Below are 24,714 nucleotides of genomic sequence, written 5' to 3' on the forward strand. Positions count from 1 at the left end.
TGTGCAGAGGGGTCAGTGTCCCTAACCCCCAAGTTGTTCAAGGGTCAACTGTAAATAGCTCCTTTGGGTTTTTTTCCCCCTGCAGAAAAAACAAGGTCAAGTTCTCCAATACTCAACTTATAAGAGTCAAATCAAGAGGGCCACTTTTCACGTTACAGATTATAGCACTTACTACCTCTGCCTGCCAGAGGCCCTCAGAAATCCCAAAGTGGTGGAAGTAGAAGGGGAGGGAGGGACGTCTAAATCGGCTTATTAGCAAACCAGGTGCCAACTTTTCAGTAACTGATAGTCCCTGGAGTGAAAGTGGCAGTACACTTCAGGCCTCCAGTGAAGGGCAGCAAACCATACTTACCCATCAAATCCCACCAAGGCCCTAGCGTGCTGCCTCGGAAGAGGTCCAGCCAGCTGGGTACCTCCAAGGGGCTGACTAAAGAGTCTTACAATCCCCACAGCACCTGGTCTGCAATAATGGATTGGGAGGGCTTCTGAAGGAGATGAATACTCTAGGGGTACCCCTTCTAAAAATGAAGAATTATTTTCCTTCTAGCAAATGAGACATTAGAACCCATTAAGAAAAATCCCTCAAGCACTGACACCATTCAACGAATAGGACAAGATCGAAAGGTGAGTTTTTTCTTTTTACTGGTTTATAATAACCTTAAAAACCCCATCACACCCATAAACCACCACAGGTGAGATGAGGGGTGGAGAATGAATGCTACAGTATGTGGACAGCGCAGGGAATCCTAGCATTCCCTAGGGGCAGTGTGGGATGGAGGCAGGGAGTGTGGATAGGAGGCCCAGGTTTGGACCCTTATTGCTGGTTGGGGATTGGCTGGCAGAGGGGGGAGGGGCTCAGGGTGAACTAGGAAACATCTCACACCAAAGGCGAGGGCAGTTGAGGGTGGAGGTGGGGTCACAGTACGTTTTCCATGCAGATTAGGGGTGGGAGTGAGAGCTTCAGAGACTTGCACCCCTACACAGGAAGAGATGGGTTTGAGGTTTGATTTAAAGCCCCCAAGTTGGTGTCTGGCCCAATTTCCTAAAATGGCAGCTCACCTTTTGGGGAGAGGCATTGGAAAAAAATTACAGCAAAAATCTGGTTTGGAGCTCAAGCAAGGGATAAGGAGAAGACAGTGGTGCTCTTTCAATTTAACTCAGAGAAGCAAGAACTGCAAGGGGGCCCTGGGTGAGGTGGTGGCCAACACCTTGGGAGAGGGCACTGCACCAGAAGCTACAGGTGGCTCCTGAGGGCTCAGGGACAGGGAGGTACCAGTGTTCACAAACGGCAGGAAAATAACCGGGAACAATAAATTAGGACTTCATGTTGCTATCATTTGGCATAACACAATCAGGCATTTTTTTTCTTTTTTTTTTCTTTTTAAATATAAGGCAACTTGCCAACACATAACTTAAAAACTGGTCTTCAGTCACATTGCTTCAGATCACTAGAGAATTTCTGGCTAAAGAACAGTGGATAGTATAGTAAACAAAACCCAAAATCTTAAATAAGAACATCAGCTCACATTCCCCAGAGACAAGAGGAAAAGTAAGGGCTTATTTGGTTAAAAAAAAAAAAATAGGCAGAGCTCAACTATGCATCTTTAACAGAAGGGTGCAAAAAATTACAACAAAGCATAATCTAAGTTTTAAAGTTACAGAACAGTTTTAAATTTCTAGCCAACTCATTGTCAGTTGGGAATGAGACATGTTGAGCGAGAAGAATGGGTGGGGGGCAGGAGGGGCTGTTTCCAATATAGGCCCATCCCCAGCTGTTAGAACCATGCTCACTCGGTAAAGGAAGAATTCAAAGAGCTTAAGGCTTTGTGTTTCTCTTTCTTCATCAAACTGAGGGGCTGCGAAAGGTGACTAGCGGGTGAATGTACCTGTGGGGCCACTCACACACAATGCTACTCAAACCCACACTACATTCATACAGAAACATGACATTTAAAATTACAGTGTAGAGCAATATTCTTAGCCAGTGTAGAGAACCAATTTTTTTTTTTTTTGGTGTTTTTAATTTGAAACTCCAATGTGATCATTCATCCCTTACCTACCTAATACCTCAAGTAAGATCAGTTTTTTGTTTTGTTTTGCTTGGGGGAGTGGGGGCAGGGGTGAGTTAGGAGAGCCAAGAGTGAGAAAGAGATCTTGGTTATCCTGGATGGTCACTGCATTTCTCTAGGGCTAGAAAGGGGAGTCAGGAACCAAGATACCAACATAAAGACAGACTTTCCCCCGTCTCAAGGCTATGGCCAAGTGCCTGCAGGATGCCCTTGAGGAGTGTGGCAAGGACAAGTGCAGTGGCCCTGGGATCAATGTAGATGTAAAACAAAGCCCTGAGGAATGGAGAGGGGCTGAGAGATGAAGACTGGTCAGTTTTGATTTGATCTCTGGGTTAATCAGGAATTAGCTTCCAGAGCCCTTGGGAAGTCTGGCTTCTTAGTCCCAGAGAGAGAGACAGACAGGGAGAGACCTAGCTTAGGAGGCTGGGCACCCACAGCTGTCTCACCTAGGACCCTTCTGTCAGCTCATACCTCAGTCCTACGGGAAACAGGCAGAGCAGGAAGACAGGAGGCGGCTAGTGGGAAATGTGCAGTGGTGTGCAGGACGGACAACAGACGATGGGACAGGACTGACTGAAAGGCAGGCAGCAGAGAGAAAAAGCCTGAGGTTGGGATTAGGTCCTAACATAAACCCAAAAGCTGCTGGGACTGGTGGAGGGGAGCATGAGGGCACAGAGGATCCCCCTCTGTCCTCAATTAGATCCCGCCAAATTCCTTCTTAGATGTCCAAGAATGATCACACTGGAGCAGTCAAACTTTGGAACTATCCAATTACTCAAAAGTAAGACTAAACCTAGGAGGGTGACGTATGATGTGTAGCTTGTGGAGGGCACCAGGGCTACCTATCTATACCCAGGGTGCTGAATATGAAGACTTCGACTATCTGTGGGGTCAGGGGCTCGGCTGCCAGGGGCTCGGTGGGCCTTGCTCAGCATGGCCAGGCTCTGTTCTCGGAAGCAGGCCTGCTGGAAATCCCCACTTAGGTAATCCACTGTCTGCATCAAGCTGTTCTGGCTCGCCACTGGACCGCCCCCGGTCCCTGCTCGGTAGTGGGCCCCAGCAGCCGCTGCACAGTCGAGGGGTGCACCTGTGGGCTGCCCACCATGGAACGGCATAGTGAGGTCCTGAGACCCCGAGCTGTCGCTATTGGGAGTGGGCAGAATGTTGTTCCACAGGGGTTGGAAGTAGTGACCATTGGGGTAGGCCAGTGGGGCTGCCAGGCCGTTGACTGGCGGGGAGGGGGTTGGCTTCTCCAGGGGTGGCTTCAGATGGAAAGACTGCGCCAGGCAGAGTTCCTGCGGGTAGGCAGGGGCCTTGCCCACAAAGCCAGGCCCTGCCAACTCGCGTCCTGCCGCGTGCTTGCCTGTCAGGCCAGGGGCCGGCGTCCCACCAGCCTCACTGCACATCTGTTGCAGGTGGGCCAGCTGGTGCTGGTTCCAGGCGACTGGCTTGAGGTCGCTAGGGTAGCCAGTGGGGGCTCGAGCGATGCCCGTGGGCAGGTTGACAGGGCCTGTGGCAGGCAATGCGGCTGTGGCCGCATGGGTGTGCTCCATGGGGTTGACCACACATGAAGGCATTGGTGTGGGGACGCTGTGGGTCGACACCCGGGTGCTTGCATTGATGAGCAGACTGCGACTAATGGGGCTGGGGTTGGCGATCTGGCCCTCGCACACTGAGGTAGTGCTGATGCCGGCCCTCGTCTGGCAAAACTGGTTGATCTGGTGCACGATGCTGCTCAGGTCCGGGGGCTGGCTGTGCTGCAGGGTGGCCGCCATCGAAAGGGGGATAGTTGAGGTAGACACGGTCACATTCGGGGGGGCATCTGAGTCTGGCATCTTCCGGCCTCCATGCAGCAAGGGATTGGGGGGGTGCTGGAGACCTTGGTGAGACAGGGCCTGAGGGTGGACCAAGCCCTGGGTTTGGGCCATGGGCTGAGGGTGGCCCAGGCCCTGAGGCTGCTGGAGGCTCTGAGGGTGAGACAGCGCCTGGGGTGGCGGGATACCCTGAGGGTGCTGCAGCGTCTGGGGAGGGGCGTGGGCCAGGGTCTGTGCATGCTGCAGGGCCTGCTGGCGGGCCAGAGCCTGGGCCTGGGGGTGGGCTAAAGTGCTGGGTGCCACAGTAGCATAGGGTGCCACTGGGGGGTTCATGATGGCCTCAGGGAGCAACCGGGCTCGGGTGCCGTCAAAGTCCTTGAGTATGCTTTTGGCTGGCACTTTGACAATGGCAAGCAGGCCTGCCTTGGTGGCAGCCTGAGTCGGGTAGGGGCTGTAGCGCTGGGCTGATGTGTCGAGGCCGTTCACAGTACGACGAACGTGTTTCCGCTGGGGAACCTTCACACTGTTGGGGAAGATTTTTATAGTCAGTGGGTTGTTTGCGACCTTCTTAGCATACGCGTCCAATTCGGCTGGGGTAGGACAGTGAGCAGTTCTCATTTTCTGTGTAGTGTCCCCTAGAGAGAGAGAAGGGGAAGGAGAGCAAAGAAGGAAAGGGAGCTCATCAGTGCCAAGCCAACCAGCCCTTCTACGTGCCCTTCTGCGGTGGAGGAGGTGGGGGGCCGGCTTAGCTGCCATCCCTAGTCTTCGTTTCCTATCCAGCTTCGGCCCCCACGGTAATAGCACTGCTAGCACTTAGTACTTACAAAGGGCCAGGCCTTACACTAAGCTAAGCGACAGGCGCTCTCAGTGAATACCTGCTGCTGCTTGAGGAAGCATGTACTATTACGATTCCCATTTTACAAGTGAGGTCACCAACGATCAGAATAGCAGAGGGGCTTTCAAGAGTCCCACATCTCGTAGAGCCAGGACTTGGCCAATTCTCACAGAGGTATCTCCTACATGGAACTCTCTCCAAGTTTCTAGCAGCCCGTGCTGGCCTGGGGGTTGAAGGTTCTAAGCAGAGCTGCTTGTCAGGGTCCTCTGCGGCCACTGGGTCCCTTCCCCAGGACACCCAGATAAAGAGGGCACCCAGAATGACTGCTCTTCAGTCTACAGTGGCCAGTGAGGCATCAGCTTTCTCTTCGGCTTTGGCAGCTAGGGCACCATGCCCACTGGGTGGGCATCCTGGCACAGTAGGCAGGATGCTTCTTTTTCAGGAGCAGAGAAATAAGCTGCCAACATCCCTCCCCCACTCCCATGTCACAAGTTCACTTTTGTTTACAGCTTACTCTCAGCCTGACTGGGCTAAGATCAAAAGGCTGTATTTATTTCCTTGTGGGGGGTGACAATAATGACAAGGCAGCAGGGAGGGAATTTGAGAAGAAAGGATTCGGGGAATCTTTAAGTCCCCAGGGCCAAAAATAGTCTGTATTGGGCCATTGTCAGCTGTCACTTTCCAAAATGAAAGAGGAAAAACCTGCCTTCCTTTGGAGACGGCGGAAATATCCACTCAATGCTCCGCATTAATGTTAACAGTCTCTTTGTTCCCATCTCCAGTTGCCTCCCATCAGGGGGCTCCAGCGGATGTCGAGCTTCCAGTCAAAGAGGAAAAGGTTCTGAGAACAAGAGCTCTTTAAGGACGCCAGGCTCCTGCAAGAGGTCTCTGCTCTGTTATTCCTCTCTTCAGTATACACATAAGGCGCTTAATAAAGGCTTGCTGAATGAGGAAGTACACAGACTGCCCCAAGCAGAAGGAAAGGGGCTTGTCTGGGAGCCTAGGCTCAGCTAGCTGACTCCCCCCTTACTTCCTCCCCTTGCAGAGGGCAGCCATACAGACCAAGGGCGAAGCGGACTGAATGCCTAGCTTGTGGCTTCAGCTGGCTTGGCTCAAGGAGACCTCATTCAGAGCCACGTCACTGGGCATCAACTAGAAGTCAGCTAGTGAGTGTGCTAGAAGGAAGAGGGCACAGCTGCCGTCCTTTGGTGACATTGCTGGTTAGCTGGCAGCAGCTAGTTAGAAACGGCTGCTCTTGGAAGCAGGAAAAGAAAGCTCAAGCTTAGAGGGGCAGAGAGATCTGGGCCCATGCTCAACAAGGTAGAACTTGGCAAAAAAGGTACAGATAGTAAAAGTTTTGTGCTTTCAAATACTGGCACAATGCCTTGAACTTAGTAGACATGCGACACGTTTCAGAGTCTGCTTTATTCACTGAGTACAGAATAGGTGCTCAACCTATAAATGAAATGTCTGTAAGATGACTGATTTGGAGGTCTTAAAAGGGTGAATATGATGGTGACAATGGAGGGAAGGAAGGGGATGGAGGCGGAGGCCCAGAATTCTTCCCCACCCACTAGATAGCAGGAGCTGGTGAGGAGGGAGGGTCGAAGCTCTGAGAGCAGAGTCTGAGTTCTGCTGCTTTTTATAAGCCACTGTCCCTTAGTGGGCTCCAGTTTCCATAAAGTGGGGCTGTTTTCTGACCGTTCCTACATTCTCCTGGACAAGAAGATACAAGAGTCTGGAATCACTGAAAGACAGTCCCTACACTCCAGGTACCAGAATTCCATCAGCTGCTGCCCTGGTCAGCCACAGTATTTAGGTGTTTGTCTGGTCAAAATCGTGTGGCACTCCTCGCTCAGTGCCTTACCTAGAGCAGACACGGAGTAAATACTCGGTTACTGCATAGTATAGGTACTGCCTGACTGAACAGCTGGGGCTGAGAAATGGGAGTCTGAAGCAGCTGGGTTAGTTCAGACAGGAAGTGAAGGTCTGCCCCTGGGGGATCCGCCATGTTGGTGGGCTTCTCTCCTTAAAGGCCCAGAGGAAGGGACACAGTGGCTTGCTGAATAAGAGAGTGCCTTTGTTCCAAATCAGTACCAACTCTCGGGCTGGTTTTTTTCTAGCAGATGCAAAAGGGAGCTTGGCCTCATTCGGGAGTATAAAAATGAGACACTGATTAGTTCCCCATTGATGCTGACAGCAATGATGAGGGTAGTCAAATAAAGGAATCAGAATCCAAGGGAAATAAGGGTGGGGAGGGTGGACACAGGCTACAGTGTGTTTATTAAGGAAGAAGCTCAAGGATGAGATGAGTATATTGGACAAGAGGCCACTTCTGGGAATCCAGCATCACCCACCTCACATACCAGACTTAAGGCCAACTCTTAAAAAAAAGGCCAAGTTTTTTTCAATACCTTCTTATCTCAGGCCCCACACAGGCACCCTGGAGCCTTTCTTTCTTCTGTAACATCTTCCCCTAAGTGCACAGCTAACACAGATATCACAGCTTTGTAAGCAACTTATTCAAATATCAGGTACCAGTGGTGTCTTTAATCAAGACATAAGGCAGTGTAAAGAGGGAATCTGTGGTTAGGAAAGGAGAGAGATCCGGCTCCAAGCACTGGCTTTATTAACTGACTATCCAGAGTCTGGGCCATTCTTCATCTGAGTCGTTCCTCACCAGGGGTGATACCTGCTGTCCTACCTCACAGAATTACTAAGATCAAGAGACCCAATGAATTGGAAAATGCTCTGTGGACAGGAACAATGACTGTCGATATTTATTATTCACGGACAGGTATGGCTGCGTCTGCCCACAGAGAGGACAAAGTAGCCTGACCAAGGAAGCCTCAAGTGCAGGAGCCCCTGGATTTGAGTCGGAGAGTTAAGTGTAGCAGAAAGCACTGTGGTCTATCCCAGGGGCTGGGGAGAAAATCTTCCTGAATCCTGGCTTCCCCACAGGGACCTCCCTGTATATCCTATTTTGAAGGTCAGAAGACATGGTGGCATATGCAGCAGGAATCTCGCTCTCCAGGTGGAGGGGCACAGGCACTGTGTTGCTAATGGAGGCTTTGCAGTCTGACCAGGTGTGAGTTCCAGCCCAGTCACTGAACTGTAATGTGACTTTGATTAAGTGGTAGTCCCTCTGTACCTCATCGTTAAAAGAAAGATAAGAGAGTCCTCCATATAGAATTATTGAGGAATGAATGAGAACCTTTATAAAAATATCAAGATAGTGCCTGACACATGGTAAACACTCAAAAGATATTAGCTAATATTTCTATAAGTTTATCCAGTGATGGGGCCAATTCACTATTTCTAGGCCCTTCCAGTAGGGGGCAGATAGGCATACAAAGCAGCAGTAAAAGATTGTTATGTTGACATTTGTACCAGGCCCCAAGACTCTGTAGTAAAAGAGGTCAGGGTTGTGTCTAAAAGATGATTTGAGAACCAAGCACCTTTGGTCATTTCAGCCATTCACCCAGAAACATTTATTGAGCCACTACTATATATCTGACCATGAGCTAAGGAAATAGGAGTAGAAGCTTGGGGTTAATGAAGAAAAAATGTTCAAAAACACATTTTCTGGGGAACTGGGAGAAGATGGGTCAGAGGAAAACAAATTTTCAAGCACGGAATTCCAAAATGGCTGAGGACTCTCAAAAGCAAGAGACATCATGGAATATATAAGCTAGAAAACCTCTAGGAGAACATCCACTTAACCCTAACTGTGATCCTCTACCGAGTACAGGACCCACCTCAAGCCGAGATGTTCTTTAATCTAGCCTGCCCTATGGCAAATTATACATGTAGGACAGGAAATGCATTACATTCTTCTACACACATGGAAAAGGAAGGGGAGAAGAGAAAAGGTGGAGCTAGAAGGGATCAATTCTGTGATTCTTTACATATGGCGGCTCAAACCTGGGAAAAGCGATTAGCCGGGTGACTTACAGTGCTGGGCGCCAAGAAGCCACATGTCGTATCTCCTGACCCGGATCCATCTCTCCTGCCTTGAGCTGACTCTTACAATATAAAGCACAGTAAGCTATAAACATCTATACCCCATCCCCACCCCACCAGGTACCAAGCTCTGTGTTTCTAGCAAGTTATAAGACCCTGCTGAGGATGCGGGCAGGGAAAGGCTGAATTGCAAAGCCACGAAACTGGTTTTAAGGTCTCTATAGCTGATAGGCTTGGGCTCTGAGCAGTCTTTAGCTGCTGGTTCCCAAAGGATACAGTTTATGCTCCATCTCACCTTAATTGTAAATGTTTAACATGATAGAATTTTTTCTTATACATTTTGGAAGAGGAAAGAAAACAAGCAAGCAAGCTTAAAAATACCAATGGGGATATCTGCTTTGCAAAGGTGTGAGTTTAGTAAAGGATAGTAACAAGAGTCAAAGAGATTCAAATACACGGTCTCCCAAATGGACAGGTGAGCCTGAAACCAGGAAAGAAGGACATCTCAATTCTTCAATACAGGCTGGGGACAGTGGTTGGCAGGGGCTACTTAGGGGCTGCTTTGAGGAGAAGCGGAGATCCAAAGTCAACACCCAAGATAAAGCTGACAATTTGCCTTTCCTCCCAAATGGCTCACCCCCTTAATATCACATCTCTGGGTGAAGCTGTCAGAGTGAGTTAAAGAGTCTAGAAGACAGTGAGCTTTTCTTTGTCATCTTACTGTATGTCATCTTACTGTATGCTTCCAAGTATACTCCCTCTCCAGTTGTGTCCCTGGAAGCCCCAAACCAGCCAAAATGCAGTTAGCGTTGCAGGTATGGGTGGTCAGGGAGCACATACAGCTTCATCACCCAGTCATCATTTATTAAGAGAAAGGCTGGGGGGAAAGCTAGTACAGCAGAACTTGCCTATTGTATCAGGCAGATGCGGAAGGAAGACTGTTAACTTCGGCTCTGTCATTATGCAAGTTGGATTCACTGGCCAAATCCCAAAACTAATGAGGCTCTGAGTCTTACTCTCCCCTCCAAGAAAAGAAATCAAGAGGCTAGATCATCTTTAATTTCTGAAGATGATCTCACAGAGCAGGGGTTGGCAAACTACAGCCTGCAGGCCAAAATCTAGCTGCTGTGTTTTTATAAAAAGTTGTACTGGAACACAGTCACACACATCTGTTTACATACCATCTAGGCTGCTTTTGCCCTACAACAGCAGAGCTGAGTCGATGCAACAGAGGCCATATGGCCTACAGAACCTCAAACATCTGCTATCTGGCCCTTTCCAGAAAAAGTTTGCCGATTCCTGTCATAAAGGATTCAGGTAAGGGGCTGAGCCACCTTTTCTATAATATTAAAGGGTATGCCTAGATACCTCATTGATTTCCCCTTTTTGTGCTGGAAGGAAAGTCTATTCCAAATTTACGGCCATTTTGACACTGGAAGATGCTGTACATGGTAATGAACCAGAGACAGAATCTTTTCCTTGCACATTATGCAGTGCAAGGGCAGAGGGCAGCAGTCTGGGAAAGTATGAAGTATAAAGCCCCAGTTCCAGCCAGGTTAAGACAGGAATCTAACAGACAGTTCTGAAAAGCGCAATCTTGTGGGAAGTGTATTAGCAGGAACACACCCCGAGATACTGAGAAAGCTAGCTCCCTATCCCTCTGAAGTGAAGGCAAACGCTTCTTTACTTGCTGTGCACTGAGGTCACTGGCTCTGAAGGCAGACGGCAAAGCCAAAGGGAGCTGTCTGTTTCCATGGCAGAGAGTACGCAGAGCTCAAAACAACAGAACAGTGTAAATAGTTTGTTTCAGAGATACAGTAAGTAATCGGGGCTGTGCGTTTTCATTCAATTCCTCATAGGGGTTCAAATTGAGAAACTTTTTTGAAGTGAAACTCCTTGTAGCTTTGCTGCTCAACAGATAACTATCAGCAGCAGTTAAAATTAAGGTGCGATACACTGGGAAGTTGTGGTATTTTAGAAGATCTCTCTGATCACATTGCTGACAAGTTTTTGCAACTGCTTTCTTCTGTCTGTGCTGAAGAATATCTTGGAAGTACCAAGTTCACAGTCAATGTACCCCATATGTGCCTCTGAAATAACCCAAGTGTAGGGACCAAATAAAGTATCACGTCCTTCCCTGGGATCTGGAATACTTACATTTCTGAAGTCCAGTGTTCATCTGCGTGTGAGAAAGAAGCTGAAAGGACAGGTCACCTGGCCCTGGCAGACAGGCTAGCATGGCAGACGGGCATCAACACAACCTGGGGCAGTCACTCACACTGTAATGAACAAAAAAACAAGGTCATGGAACACATGGAATTCAAGGAAGATACCGGGGACATCTGATATGAGCAGCACAGGCCCAAGTTTAGATAGATAAGCAATTTAATTAGCAGCATGTTGGTTGAAAATATATCTATGTCTTTATCTGTAGAAACAATTTGCTCCCATCTCTTACTATGGGTAAAATGATATTTCAGTCAGCACAGATGAGTGGGTAGGAAAAACAAAAACCGGAAAATACCATCCACGCAATTAAATGGAAAATACAGGTGCATCTGTAAGGTCGTTTATGCTCACAAGTGCTAGATGCACTCAGTTGGCATAGATTGCCTCTGTCCCTATCATGGGCTTTTGGATAGGCCCATGTGGCTATCAGATCAATGGCATGCTGGCTCTCGTCCGTGCCCCAGCTAAGGCAGGAGCAGAAAGGCTAGAGCACATTCTAACTGAGGTGAAGGGAAATAATGATTTCTCCCTGAAAAATTGAAACAGCTTTTCTGAAGAGAGCTGGCCCTCATAGGGCCTGCCTCTGTCTATTCACCAGGCTGGGTTGGAGGCCGGGGGCAGTCAGGCATTTCCAAAGGCAGTACAGTATATGTGTTGCAAAGGCACCCAAAGTTTGACTTGTGACTCCAGTCGCCTGAACTCACTTTTAAAAGGAAGAAGGAGCAAAGCATCATAGCAGATATAATTAACTACTGTTAAAGCAAATGCTGTTTGTACATTTCTGGGGATTCACCTTTCCTATTGCCTATCACACAATTAGACTTCCCGGGCCACCCTGCCCCACCCCCAAATTGTATTGCTCCCAAAGGACACCAAGGAAGTAGTAGGCTGCCAGCAGCTTTCTCTGGGCAGGCAATCCTGACATTATGTCAAGGTGGCATGGTTTCATCAGCGTTATCTACCAACAAGACTTACACAGCCCTAGCAAGCAGACACTAGGTGGCCTTTTGTAGTGAAGGAAGCCTTGCCAACAATGTCAAGCTCCCTGTAGACCAAGGACCAAGTCTTTCTCAAACAAGTATAATGTACTAAGTTAAAACCTATGAAATTCCTTTCTCATACTGCAAAACCCAGAAATGAAGGTGGAATATTAAGGCTTTAGATCACAACAAAAGAGTGTGGGAGCGCGGGGGGAGCTCAAATGTTAAACAAAGACCACAAAACCTTTCTTTCTCTTGGAGGGCCCTCTCAGGTATGTGAAACTACCTTGTCGTGATGAGTATCAGAGAGCTCCAGCTTGCAAGGCCAGGTAGCTGAAAAGATACTTTGTAAAAGAGGCTGCTAAAACTGTGTCTAAGATAGCAACTGCAGAAAGAACTGAAGATTGAATGCCTCAATGAGAATAGAGCCGCCCAAGAGTTCTGGCACGGATTCAGTCTTTTTAGGTCTCTGGTGGGTGGGATAACAGAATGAACACAGTGTGCCAACTGCAGTGCCTCAAGAAATAAAAACTGTTCTGTTGAGGTCAAATGACTGAGGTACTGCTTAGAGTCTGGTCCCTTGTGAATGCTGATCTCTATTTAATAACCTCTCCCCTTTGGTCCTAATATAGCTGAGGGCAAGCTCCAAGGAAAAGAAGGGAATTAACAAACACTGGAGCCTAATATTGTGAAATGGGCTATATAAGGGGCTTTAGTGATATTTTCTTAATTAGGTCTCTCAACCTTTCTTGGAGATAGGTAATAATTTCATTTGTCATCTCATCATCTCTAGCCTGGATTACCACAATAGCCTTCTAAATGATCTCTCTCTCTCTGTTCCATCCTTGCCCCTATCACTCTATTCTACACACAACAGCCAGAGTAATTTATTTTTTTAATTGGAAATCATATGAGCTCAGAAATCTCCAATGACTTCCTATCTCACTTAGAATAAAATACAAAATCTTAACATGGCCAACAAGGCTTTCCTTACTCTCTTACTACTCCCATCTCTGACCGCATCTCCTAACCGCCTGCCCATCTTTGCTGACTCAGCCACAGTGGTCTCCCTGCAGGTCTCCCAAGGAGCTGAGCACACTCCAACTCCAGGCCTTGTACTTCATCTGGGTAACTGAAATACTGTGGTGATGGAAGTACAAAGAATACATTCACTCAGCTGTCTTGCAGATACACCCACTCCCGGCTTTTTGGAAGGAACCAATCTACGAATGACCACTGTAATCCTGATACACCTGTATAATCTTGATTCTTGCAACCAAAAAGAGATGTGGGTGTGGATCCTAAGAATTGACAGTAACCTACTGCCCCTCAAGTCACAACTCTGGATTTCAATGCCAGATCAGGAGAGGATTAAACCAGCTAAACTGTGGCAAAGAAGTATTAAAGGGTTTATTGACAGTGAACAAAGAAGCAAAAATAAAAGGGTGAATATTGCAAAGACTCTAGAAAGTCAATCTTTAGTTTGGGCAGGAAGTAGTGAATGAGTAATAAAGAAACCAGAGCTTGGAGCCCTCCATGATTATATCCTCAACAAGAACCATAGCAAGTCTAGAATGTTCTTGAGCTCTCATTGGCATCATCTGGGCTGCTAAAAGTACAGCCCCTAATTTGTGAACCTTTCTTTAAGGGTTCAGGGATCTGCCATCCTTTCCAAAAGACTGCTTCCTGTACTAAGGAAGTCTGCTTTCAAGCTCCTTGACCAGTTTCACTGAAGTCAAGAATCAGATTCTGCCAGGGCAGGGAAGACAGGGCATGTGGCAAAGTCACAAGGGTTGTGATGAAAAGGAAGAAAGCAACTTCCTTCCAAACCCATTCTAGAAAGCAGGGATGCAGAATACAAAAGCACTCCTCTGAAGGCCTGGCAGCTGAGCACAGGCCTTTTAATTTCAAAACACCCACGCATTTTGATTACCATCTGGCTTTTCTTAAATGTAAATTCCAATATAGTTTTACAGCTGGTATTTCCAGAAGCACAATTAGACCCGGAAATCAACACTAGCACAACCTTCTCAAAGGGCTTCAAAATTCAAGTCCCGACTTCTGAGCAGAATCAAGGAGTAACCTGGAGCTCAGGCCAAGTGAGCTGCAGACATGACAGAGAAGAAAAAAAGATCTCCTTGGCAGAGCCTCTCTGTGAGCTCTCAGCCAGCTTTCCTACTGCCAGCTGCACCCTAAGCAGGGGGACTACCATATCACAGTGAGCAGAGGACTAAGGTGTTCAAACTCTCCTGTGACACTCATACAAGTGCTAGCATTTCCCAGGCTATCTCTAATTAAGGGACGAAACCCTTGTCTCCACTGGGAAAACTCAAAGGTACTTCATCTTCAGACTGATAGAGATTTTATTAGTTGTGATGTTACACTCTGTTTTTCTGGGTGGCATCTGAAAAGAGCCATCTCTGCCTTAGGGTGGGCCTGTGAGGGTAAGAAAACCTCACTTACATTAGTGCTGACTGTCTTTGCTTATGCTTAAGACCACTGAAGGAGAGGGAAAGGAGGAAGCATCTTCTTCATATGTTATTTGGTGGGAAAAGTGGGGGAAAGAAGATAAATGCTGTCAAAGAAATTTTTACTTGAAAGGGTGGTGGTAAAGTGACCTAGGGCCATCACTTCCCAGCACATTCTCACCACCCACAATCTAGTACCTTCCAGTACACTTTTCTGCCAGTTCTCTCTCCTGATTTCCAACCCACACCTTCAAAAAGACACCCCCACACACACAAAGGTTGACTAGCCCAATTTCTGATTCATGCTGTGATTCAAAAATTTATATCTACCATTTATGAACTTTAATTAAAAGTGAAATTGAGAGCAGTGCCGTCTCCAAGATCCAGGTAATGAAAGAAACTGTTATGCCCCCTGTTATCTGACTACACTGTATAAAATACATCCAACAGTGAAAACCCTGAGTAGATACATCTTAAGGGAATTTGATTAACATTGAAAAACTGAATTAATTAAAAGAATCATCACTACCTGATTAAGCCTTTTTATCCATGAACTTAAAGGCTTACTAAAAAGACTACTTTTTGATAATGGGGAAAAAAGTTTTACCCTACTGCTGCTCCCTGTTCCTGTACTCCCGGGGTCCCAGAAATTAGGTTAAAACCTAAGGGAAACACCAAAATACTGCTCTGGGGAAAATAAACAGGGCCAAAGATGGCAAAAATTACATGTTTATCAAATCAGACTCTGCAAAATCAGTCATCTTTATGGTCTGTTAGAATCAGTCTAGGTAACTGTGAACTTCCAATTAAAGTATACTTTCCACTATCTACCCAACCTGAATAAAGTTTGGCCATTACTCAAAGACATCTTTCTTCTCTATTTTTAACCCAACAGGTGACCTAAAGGTCACTTGGCAATTGTGACTTCACAACCCTAGACTGGAGGAAAGAGCAAGAAAGAATGATGAAAGTTCATTCTGGACTTACTCTGTTGAAAAGTCCAGAACTATCTATGGTGCAAACCATCTCCACATAGCTGAATACATGAGGCTCAAGGGGTCTGGCAACATTACTTCTCACTTCCCTTTAGAACCCATCCTCTTCCTATCATCTTGTACCCACCCCCACCACAGTACCTGAAGGTATTTTCTCTGCCAGTGCTTTCTTTAACAAGGACGCTCTCTTTCCTGGATCCCCTTATTACTTAACTCATCTGTAACCCAGTGCTTTTTCTTGAATTTGTTACTCAGGTACCAGGAAAGTATTCTCCTTGGACATTCTAACCTTTAAACTTGAGTGTGAGCTTTCTAAGACCAGAGCCTGTCTTACCGGGTCAGGAACAACATTATTCATATAATAGATGTTTAATAAATATTACTGGCTCACATTCCTGAAGAATAGCATACACTTCAATCCTAGGCTCTAGAACTTATCTGAACTTAGGTCCTTGAAACAAATGGGTAACACAAGTGCCAACACATGCACGCACGCGTCCACTCAGGTACCTTCACTCTAGGAGAGAGGACAGAGGAGATTAAAAAAAAACAACAACAAACCCCAGGTACTACTTTTGCACTGTACCGAAAGGTATCATTTGGCTTCTGGACTTTTAATCCCCTTGAAATACAAATGAGTGTTTCTAAAAATCTGAAAATGCAAGCAAGCTGTGTTCATTCCAGGCAGCTAAAGCAGAACATGCAATTTTTCATTGTGCGATGTAACAGGTTTGTGTCCAAAGCCTATCAGGGCTAGATCACTGTAACTTAAGCTGAACCAGTGTAGACTGACCTCTGCATTTAACCACATTCATAATCGCCACAATCATAATTGTCAGACTGGGTAGAATTTTACCAGTAAGTAATTGTGTCCTGTAAGACAATGAGAACAAGAAGCCAAAAGAAACCCCTTCCTTGAGATAAGACACAAATATTGGATTTTTATTACCTTTTACAATTTCCTGTAGAAACTTGTAACTAAATCAGAATGCTTCCAATTACTATTCAGATGAAATATAATTCAACAAATATGCTACAATTAGGTGACAATTTGGTGACAATTTTTAACCTTCAAAGTCTTGAGTCCCACACCAGTCCATGAAAAGCTGCCATTTGATCGAGAAGCGCTGATCTTGGGCCGGCCGAGTGGCACATTGGTTAAGAGCTGGCTTGGGACGCCAGAGGGCCCCGGTTCAGATCCCCCATATGAGGGCCAGTGACACTGCCCTCCAAAGCTAAGATGCTGAACAACAGCTCAACCTGGAGCTGGGCTGCTGTGAGTTGCTGGCGACGGCATAGGCTGCAGCCCCTGTGGCAGTAGGTTGCCATGGGCTACCGTATGTAGCCAGCAGCCAGTGTGAGTGGCCAGCAGCCGCAGTGAGCAGCCGTCCAGAAGCCGGTGACTGATCTGCCTCACCTGGGAAGAACGCAATGATGGTGCCAACTTGGGCCAGTGAAGCAACGTCCTCCACAACTAGACTGAAGACCAAAACGACAGCAACTTGTTTGTTCCCCTTCCCCAATTCCCCAGCACTGTTCCCATCCCCCCAATTCCCCAATAAAAATCTTAAAAAACAAACAAACAAAAAAAAAACAAACAAAAAAACCATGAGAAGCGCTCTCACACCCAGATGGGGAAACTGAGGCATGAGAGTCAAACTATTCTTTAGAAGAAAAATGTGCAGGAAAGATTTCGATGCTGGGTGCAATTTTAAGCCTCAGAGTGTCTAAGAAAGTCCTTTACCAAGCCAGATCACAGACAGGTATTCATCTGGCAAAAATGGAAAAGGCAGCTCCTCAGCGTAGCTTCTGTAATCTTACAGCTCACAGCCACAACACAGAAAAAGAATCTGAAGAATTTAGCAGGCTGGTAAATAACTGGCAACCATGTGCTCAGGGAACAGCTCAGTAAGTTGCTTATTCATGTCCTTTTTCCTTTCCTCAACTACATGAGGTGCAACAGAGGCCCAGTTTCTTTAGTGACTCCCTTGCCTCAGAATCACCTCACCAGAGTAGGCCCTTTAGCCCAGTCTGCAGTCTGAGGAGTGAGACAAATTTGAGAGACTTGAGGCCACTAAGCTCACACCATTCTGGGTACATAACAAGGTGTGACTCTGAAACAAGTCTAGATGAGAGCGTTTGGGTCTGTGTGTGCCTACACTTCCTGTCCTGGGTGCAGGTGGCTTCCTTTTGTGGGTCTAAAGTACCTCATCAAAGTTCACTCACTGCTGGGTTCGGAAACTTCAAGAGACATTTATAAACCTTCATTTTTGCTATGTAATGAGTGACACTGATTTACACTGCATGAGAAGGTAGTTTATCAAAACTGCAGAGAATGGCTTAAATGAAATTTTGAACAGGTGTTGAAGAGTTATGAATGAAGCAGTGAGAGAGGAGCCACAGTAACATCCGGATGCACGTGAGGGGAGTGAAGACACGACTCCCACCAAAGTCATATGGAGAAATATAAGCAACTATTAAATATATGAAGAAATGGTGCAACTAGCTAATAATTAAAGAAATATAAATTAAGTAGAATGTGGCTTTATATTTTGCTTACAAATTGACAAATATGTTTGAAAAAAATCTAACACACACTGAGTCAAGGATTAGTGAAGAGTCACTAAAGTGAGATGTTAAATTGATACATTCTTTCTGGAAATAAGTATGACAGTTTCTAAAATATTCATACTCTGATGCAGTAATTACACTTTTAAAATCTAATTTAAGGAATAAGAGACGTGAACAAAGATTTACACATGACTCTCCTCACTGCAGTGTTGTTCATAATTGTGTAAAAATTGGAAACAATCTAAATGTCCAAAAGCAAGGACATGGTTATATAATTATGGTATATTCATCTAATAAAATTAGCATGAGCCCCCCAATTAAAAAGAAATATTGTTAAAGAACATCTAATATCTAAAGACAAAAATGTTTATAATATAAATGCTGAGTATATATAATATGTAAGTAAATATGGCATAACAATAATTTTGTAAAATTTATTATATATACATAAAAACGATGTCATTTGTATTTTACCATCAAATGCATTACAGCATTTTGCAGACATAAATTCTCATTCCTGGACTATAGTAGTCCTCCTTTATATGTGGGGGGGATACATTCCAAGACCCCCATGGATACCTGAAACCACGAATAGTACTGAACCCTATATATACTGTGTTTTTTCCTTTTCCTAATTGTACAGACCTACGATAAAGTTTAATTTATAAATTAGGCACGATAAGATGTTAACAATAAAATGGAACAATTATAATATACTGTAATAAAAGTTATGTGAACATGGTCTCTCTTTCTCAAAATACCTTATAACGGAGAGAGCTACTAAATGGCTAATGGGCGGGTCGTGTACACAGAGTCGATACGCTGGACAAAGGGATGATTCATGTCCTGGGCAGGACAAAGCGGGACAGCTCGAGATGTCATTACACTACTCAGAACAGTGCGCAATTTGAAACTTATGAATTATTCCTGGAATTTCCCATTTAATATTTTGGGACCCCAGTTGACCACGGGTAACTAAAACAGTAGAAAGTAAAACCTCAGATAAGGGGAGGGGGACTGACTACTGTATTCAGTTTAGGATAACATTCTAGTTTTCATTTCTTTTTTTTTTTAAAGATTTTTATTGGGGAATTGGGAGGAAGGGAACAGTGCTGGGAATTGGGGGAAGGGGAACAGACAAGTTGCTGTCGTTTTGTTCTTCAGTCTAGTTGTGGAGGACGTTGCTTCACTGGCCCAAGTTGGTACCATCATTGCGCTCTTCCCGGATGAGGCAGATCAGTCGCCGGCTTCTGGACGGCCGCTCACTGTGGCTGCTGGCTGCTCACGCTGGCTGCTGGCTGCTCACGCTGGCTGCTGGCTACATACGGTAGCCCATGGCAACCCACTGCCACAGGGGCTGCAGCCTAAGCCATCGCCAGCGACTCAAGGCAGCCCAGCTCCAGGTTGATCTGTTGTTCAGCATCTTAGCTGTGGAGGGCAGTGTCACTGGCCCTCATATGTGGGATCCGAACCGGGGCCCTCTGGCATCCCAAGCCAGTTCTTAACCATCGCGCCACTCTGCAGGCCCTAGTTTTCATTTCTTGAACATAAAACCAACAGAGCCAAGCAAGTAACTTAGGAAAAAATGGGGTGGCAAGGGCAAATCATTTTCTCATTAGAAGTTTTCAAAAGGGGAAAATTCACATACATACATACATACCTCATTTTATTATACTTTGCTTTATTGCGTTTTTTATAAATTTAAGGTTTGTGGCAACCCTGCATTGAGTAAGTCTATTGGCACCATTTTTTCAACAGGTTCAGATGATGGTTAGCATTTTTTTTAAAGGTTTTTATTGGGGAATTGGAGGATGGGAACAGCGCTGGGGAATTAGGGGAAGGGGAACAGACAAGTTGCTGTCCTTGTGTTCTTCAGTCTAGCTGTGGAGGACATTGCTTCACTAGCCCAAGTTGGCACCATCATTGATTGCGCTCTTCCCGGGTGAGGCAGATCAGTCACTGGCTTCTGGACACTGAGGCTACCGGCCGCTCACGCTGGCTGCTGGCTACACACAGTAGCCCATGGCAACCCACTGCAGCAGGAGCTACAGCCTACGCCGTGGCCAGCGACTCCCGGTAGCCCAGCTCCAGGTTGAGCTGTTGTTCAGCATCTTAGCTGTAGAGGGCAGTGTCACTGGCCCTCATATGTGGGATCCGAACCGGGCCCTCTGGCGTCCCAAGCCAGCTCTTAACCAACATGCCACTCAGCCGGCCCGATGGTTAGCATTTTTTAGCAATAACTATTTTCAAATTAAGGTATGTATATTGGGGGGTTTTTTACACATATGCTACTGCACACTTAATAGTCTACAGTATAATGTAAATAAAACTTTTATATGCACTGGGAAAGCAAAATATCCATGCAATTCACTTTATTGTGATACTTGCTTTACTGCTGTGTTCTGGAACCAAACCCACAATATCTCGGAGGTTTGCCTGTGAAGATAAATGTCAACTGCAGCTCAATCACCTTAAGAAACCTGGATCAACAAGAGGCACTGTATCTGTGGGGGCCCAGGTGTCAGGGCCTCCCAGGGTCAGGAAATGTTTACAGGGTTTGGAGACCTGCAGGCTTGGCCCTTCCCTGCTGGATGAAACTGGGGAGAAAAACAGACTTGTTGATGTAAATTACCTCAGGTTGTTTATGTGAGTTGCATGTAAGTTACTCCTCAGTGCAGCATGAGTGCTGGCACCAGGCCACTGTTGTTCCTGTGAGTATAAAACCACCCGCCTCCATTTCGTAAAGCAGGTTCTGGGTGCTGCTGTTGGATTCTGAGTTCTGCCTCTGCTGAACAGTGTTGTTGCATTCATGTGAAAGACTCTGCGAGGCTTTATTCTGTTTGGGTACCTCACTGCTGAACTGTCCCTGCTTGAAACACTCGGACCCGACAATATCAAAGTGGTTAAGACAAGACTTTGGCATTGAATCCCTGCTCTGCCACTTACTAGCTGTGTGACCTTGGGAAAGCCGCTTAACTTCACCTGTAAAATGTACCTACTTCCAGGAATTGTTGTGAGAATTAAATGTGTTTAATGTTAATACATTCAAGTGCTTAGGATATTAGCGCCTGACATGTAGTGAACATTTATATTATTATAGTTCTTTATACTTTGAAACATGTTTACACACATTGTTTCACTTGATTTAAGACAATCTTTAATTTAGATGGAACAAGTATTCCCTTTCTATAGATTAGGAGGAAACCCAGGCTCGGAAAGATGAAGTAATTTGGTCCAACAATCTACAAATGGAACAGTGGATCTCGTATTGGATTCTCTGTCTTAACTCCTAGACTTGTGGCTCATTCCATTAGATAAGTAGTATTTTGAAATCTTCAGGCTGTAACCAGCCTTAAAAAAAAAGTAACAGAATGCTTATTGTTTCACGATTTGCTTTCAATTACTTAAATTATATGTATTTATTGGGAAGCAATCTTTACTGTGGGCACAGACAAAAATGTTTGAAAAACATTGCACTATACCATCATTGCCTCTCAAATCAATATTTATTGAGCACTTATCATATTCCTCTTCTTACACTATTATAAACAACAAAAACAATTCTAAACCATGGTTTTGTTTTATTTTTGCTTTTTTTTGTTGTGGTGGTGGTGTTTTTTTTAGCTGAGCCATCCTGCCATCTGTTGGCAGCTCAACGGCAGCTCACCTTGGGCTGGGAATTGAACCGCTGTTGCTCAGAGCTCAAACTCCTGAGCGAGCTCTTAACCAACTGAGCCACTTGACCGGCCCCCATGGTTTTGTTTTTTAAGTGTGAATATAATTACTGACTTCCTTTGGATTTGGGGAATTACCTGTCCTAGGTCAGCACTTTGCACTCAACACTTTGCACTCAACTCTACTTATACTTTGCTAGCCTAACACTTTGGAATCAACTCTTAAGTGAAAATCCTTTTAAGGTAAACTACAAGCCAGCAACTATAACCAAGGTAATGCATTGGGAAAGTAACTACATCAAGGCAACGAAAAGCTTTATGTTCACGTGGTCAGACTTTTTTTTTCCTCATGGAAAAGCTGTGTAATTCACACTGAGGAAACTATATCAGAGAATAATATAAGTAATGATCCAACACAGTTATCTCTCATCCTTATAAAATCCTGGCACAGAAAACTCTTGCCTTCCTATCTCATGCTCTTCTCTGAATGTGACGAACTATGAACCTACTCTCAACTCATACATTTTATAAGCCAGTTTGCATTTGGACACTTGTACCATGAGGGATTCTGGAAGCTGGGCATCATAGAGCCCGCCAGGATCTCTGACAGAAAGCATCCCTCTGCTCTCTAAGGTGTCTTGAATTGAAGGGAGGGGAAAAGAGCTCACCCTTTTCCTTGGCCACACTATCTATTCATTTGGTCTGTTACCTTCTTAGAACTAGTAGTTCTTTGTACACAATACCTTACATTTCTAGTGAAGAGTTTCACTAGAGTTGGACAGATGTCCAAATGATCTGCCTTTCTTTATCTCAAAGGAATGGCTAACACTACCCAAATAAACATCTTATGGACAGTGGCAGAAAACAAAAGTTCACAGCTCTTTTATTCTTGCTACATTACATGCCTCCTTCACACTCAGTGTACCCATTCACTGTCCTGATTTCTCCTCTGTAAACTTCTCTCTCTGGGCCTCTCTCACCAACTAAGCATTCTTACCAGCTTTCACCCAGTTACCTCTGTTAAGTCACTTCAAATGGATTAGAAATAGAAAGTACCCAAACAGAGTGACAAGGGTATCCACAAAGGAACCAGGGGTAGGGGCTGAAGTGGAGAGTCCGAACCCAAATGCAGTGAGGAGAGCATCCCCTCTGGGGGCGACTGCTCATCCAATAACATGAGCCCACTCAGATCTTGGCTTCAATACTGAATTCTCCACTAGCAGAAGGCTCCTTAGAGAAATGGCTGAGGCAGAGAAAGTACTAGCTGAGTCTGGGTACATCTTACTGTGCAGGAAAGAAAGTGCTCAAAAAATAATGGTGACATGGCAAAGGACAGAGAAGCCACAGCATGCTCAACTGGTAAAGGAAACCCCACAAAGAGAAGTTTACACAGTAAAACTTAAGGAAAACAGGAAACAGGTACACTGAATGAAGGAAGCATGTACCAGGAACAGAAGAATTGTAAACTTTTGTTTTCCACCACCATTTATAAGATGTTAAGTTTGGATAGTATCAGCCAATCCTTTGAACTAAAAAAACCCAGCAAATCATTTGGGCATCTTTAGGGTTAAACATAGTTATGAAATTTTTTCCTGATTTAGTGGCAAAATCTGGATAATCTGAACATCAAAACAAATAATGCTAGTAACAGATTATATCCTATTGAATAAAACAGGAAATCATAAGTCCATAATAATATAAATAAACTAATAAATTGAAAGGCTTTACAGGAACAGGATATTTACAAAGGCTCAAAGTATCTCCTCCTAAAATACTAATTACAAAGGGAAAAAGAGTAAACTTTACACTGGAAATGCCTAGCACTTAATCAAGTGATCAAGCACTACCAATAATGGGGCAAATAAAAATTCTGCACCTCTTAAAATTATGTAATGAAGAACATAGCATTACTCCTGTGATATTCCTCTTCAGATAACCTACATTAAACATGAGGAACCATCAGACAATCCTAAATTGAGGAACTCAATAACGTCAAGGTCATGAAAATCAAAGGAGGCCTCAAGAACTGTTCCAGATTGAAGGAGACCAAGCAGACATAACTAATAAATGCAATATGTGATTCAGAACTGGATCTGAATACAATAAAGGTCATTACTAGCACAACTGGCAACATTTGAGGAGGGGAGCTCGGAGAATTATATGATAGTAATATATCAATGTTAACTTCCTGAATTTGATGACTGTATTATGGTAATGTTGGAGAATGGCCTTATTTGTAAAAGATAAACACTAAGGTACTTAAGGATGATGAAGCATCAGGTCAGCAACTTACTCTCTAGTGATTCAAGAAAGAAAAATGTTCTTTGTACTGTACTTGCAACTTTTCTATATATTTGACGTTCCAAATTTTTCATTAAGAAAAAAACAAGGTAGTAGTGTTTAAGTCTGGAAAGGGAGAGAGGTTGCAAACCATTAAGAATAGATGCAGAGGGCTGGCCAAGTGGTTCAGTTGGTTAAGAGCACGAGCTCTGAGCAACAGGGCTGCCAGTTCGATTCCCACATAGGCCAGTGAGCTGCCGCTGAGCTGCTGATGGGCGGCCGGATGGTGACTGGACTTGGAGCTGAGCTAGCTGTGCCCGCCACAATTAAGATTGAAGGACAACAACTTGGCTGTTCCCCCTCCCCAATAAAACCTTAAAAAAAAAAAAAAGAAGAGATGGAGAGGGTGGTCTGTTGGTAACCATTCTCGTTTTATCTGAATGCAGGTGACTTCTCTCTGAATTGGTGAGTGCCAACATTAGGGTTCTTGCCATCTGGGATAAGTTTCCTGTATCTTTCTGCCTCATCAACTTCCAATTTCTTTTCACCACTTATCTGAATAACATTTTCTCCAGTGCCTATACATCAAATTCTCTCCCAACCTCCACTCTGTTCTGGCAATGCTTCCACTATTTAGCACTCATGCAACCCTCTTACCCTAAAGAAGGGGAATTTCACCTTTAGAAAAAGGTTCCAAAAGAAATGCCTATCCTGAAGGAGGTGCTTTGATGACCCTCCGTTCTTCAGGCCTAACATTCACTAACATCTCCATCAACTTCATGTTTTATTAAAAGTTTTTCAAGGCCCTTCCTTGTAAACACACATCCTGAACCTAG

General features: G+C 45.1%; 1 protein-coding gene across 3 annotated transcripts in view; it reads right to left on the reverse strand.

Moving 5' to 3' along the window:
• Positions 1–1,336: 1,336 nt before the first annotated feature.
• The window catches only part of FAM222B (family with sequence similarity 222 member B), a 55,936-nt gene continuing 32,558 nt past the window's right edge, over positions 1,337–24,714 (reverse strand). For 2 of the 3 annotated variants that reach the window (XM_019647100.1, XM_019647101.1), the window contains exons 2-3: positions 10,839–10,960; positions 1,337–4,518 (exon numbers count right to left, since the gene is read on the reverse strand). In XM_019647100.1, the coding sequence (XP_019502645.1) occupies positions 2,912–4,518; positions 10,839–10,920 (1,689 nt within the window). In that variant the 5' untranslated portion in view covers positions 10,921–10,960 and the 3' untranslated portion in view covers positions 1,337–2,911. The remainder of the gene's footprint in view (positions 4,519–10,838; positions 10,961–24,714) is intronic. The other variant, XM_019647102.1, reaches the window with a different exon arrangement.

The sequence above is a fragment of the Hipposideros armiger genome, unplaced genomic scaffold (genome assembly GCF_001890085.2).
Source record: "Hipposideros armiger isolate ML-2016 unplaced genomic scaffold, ASM189008v1 scaffold_108, whole genome shotgun sequence".
NCBI classification, from domain to species: domain Eukaryota; kingdom Metazoa; phylum Chordata; class Mammalia; order Chiroptera; family Hipposideridae; genus Hipposideros; species Hipposideros armiger.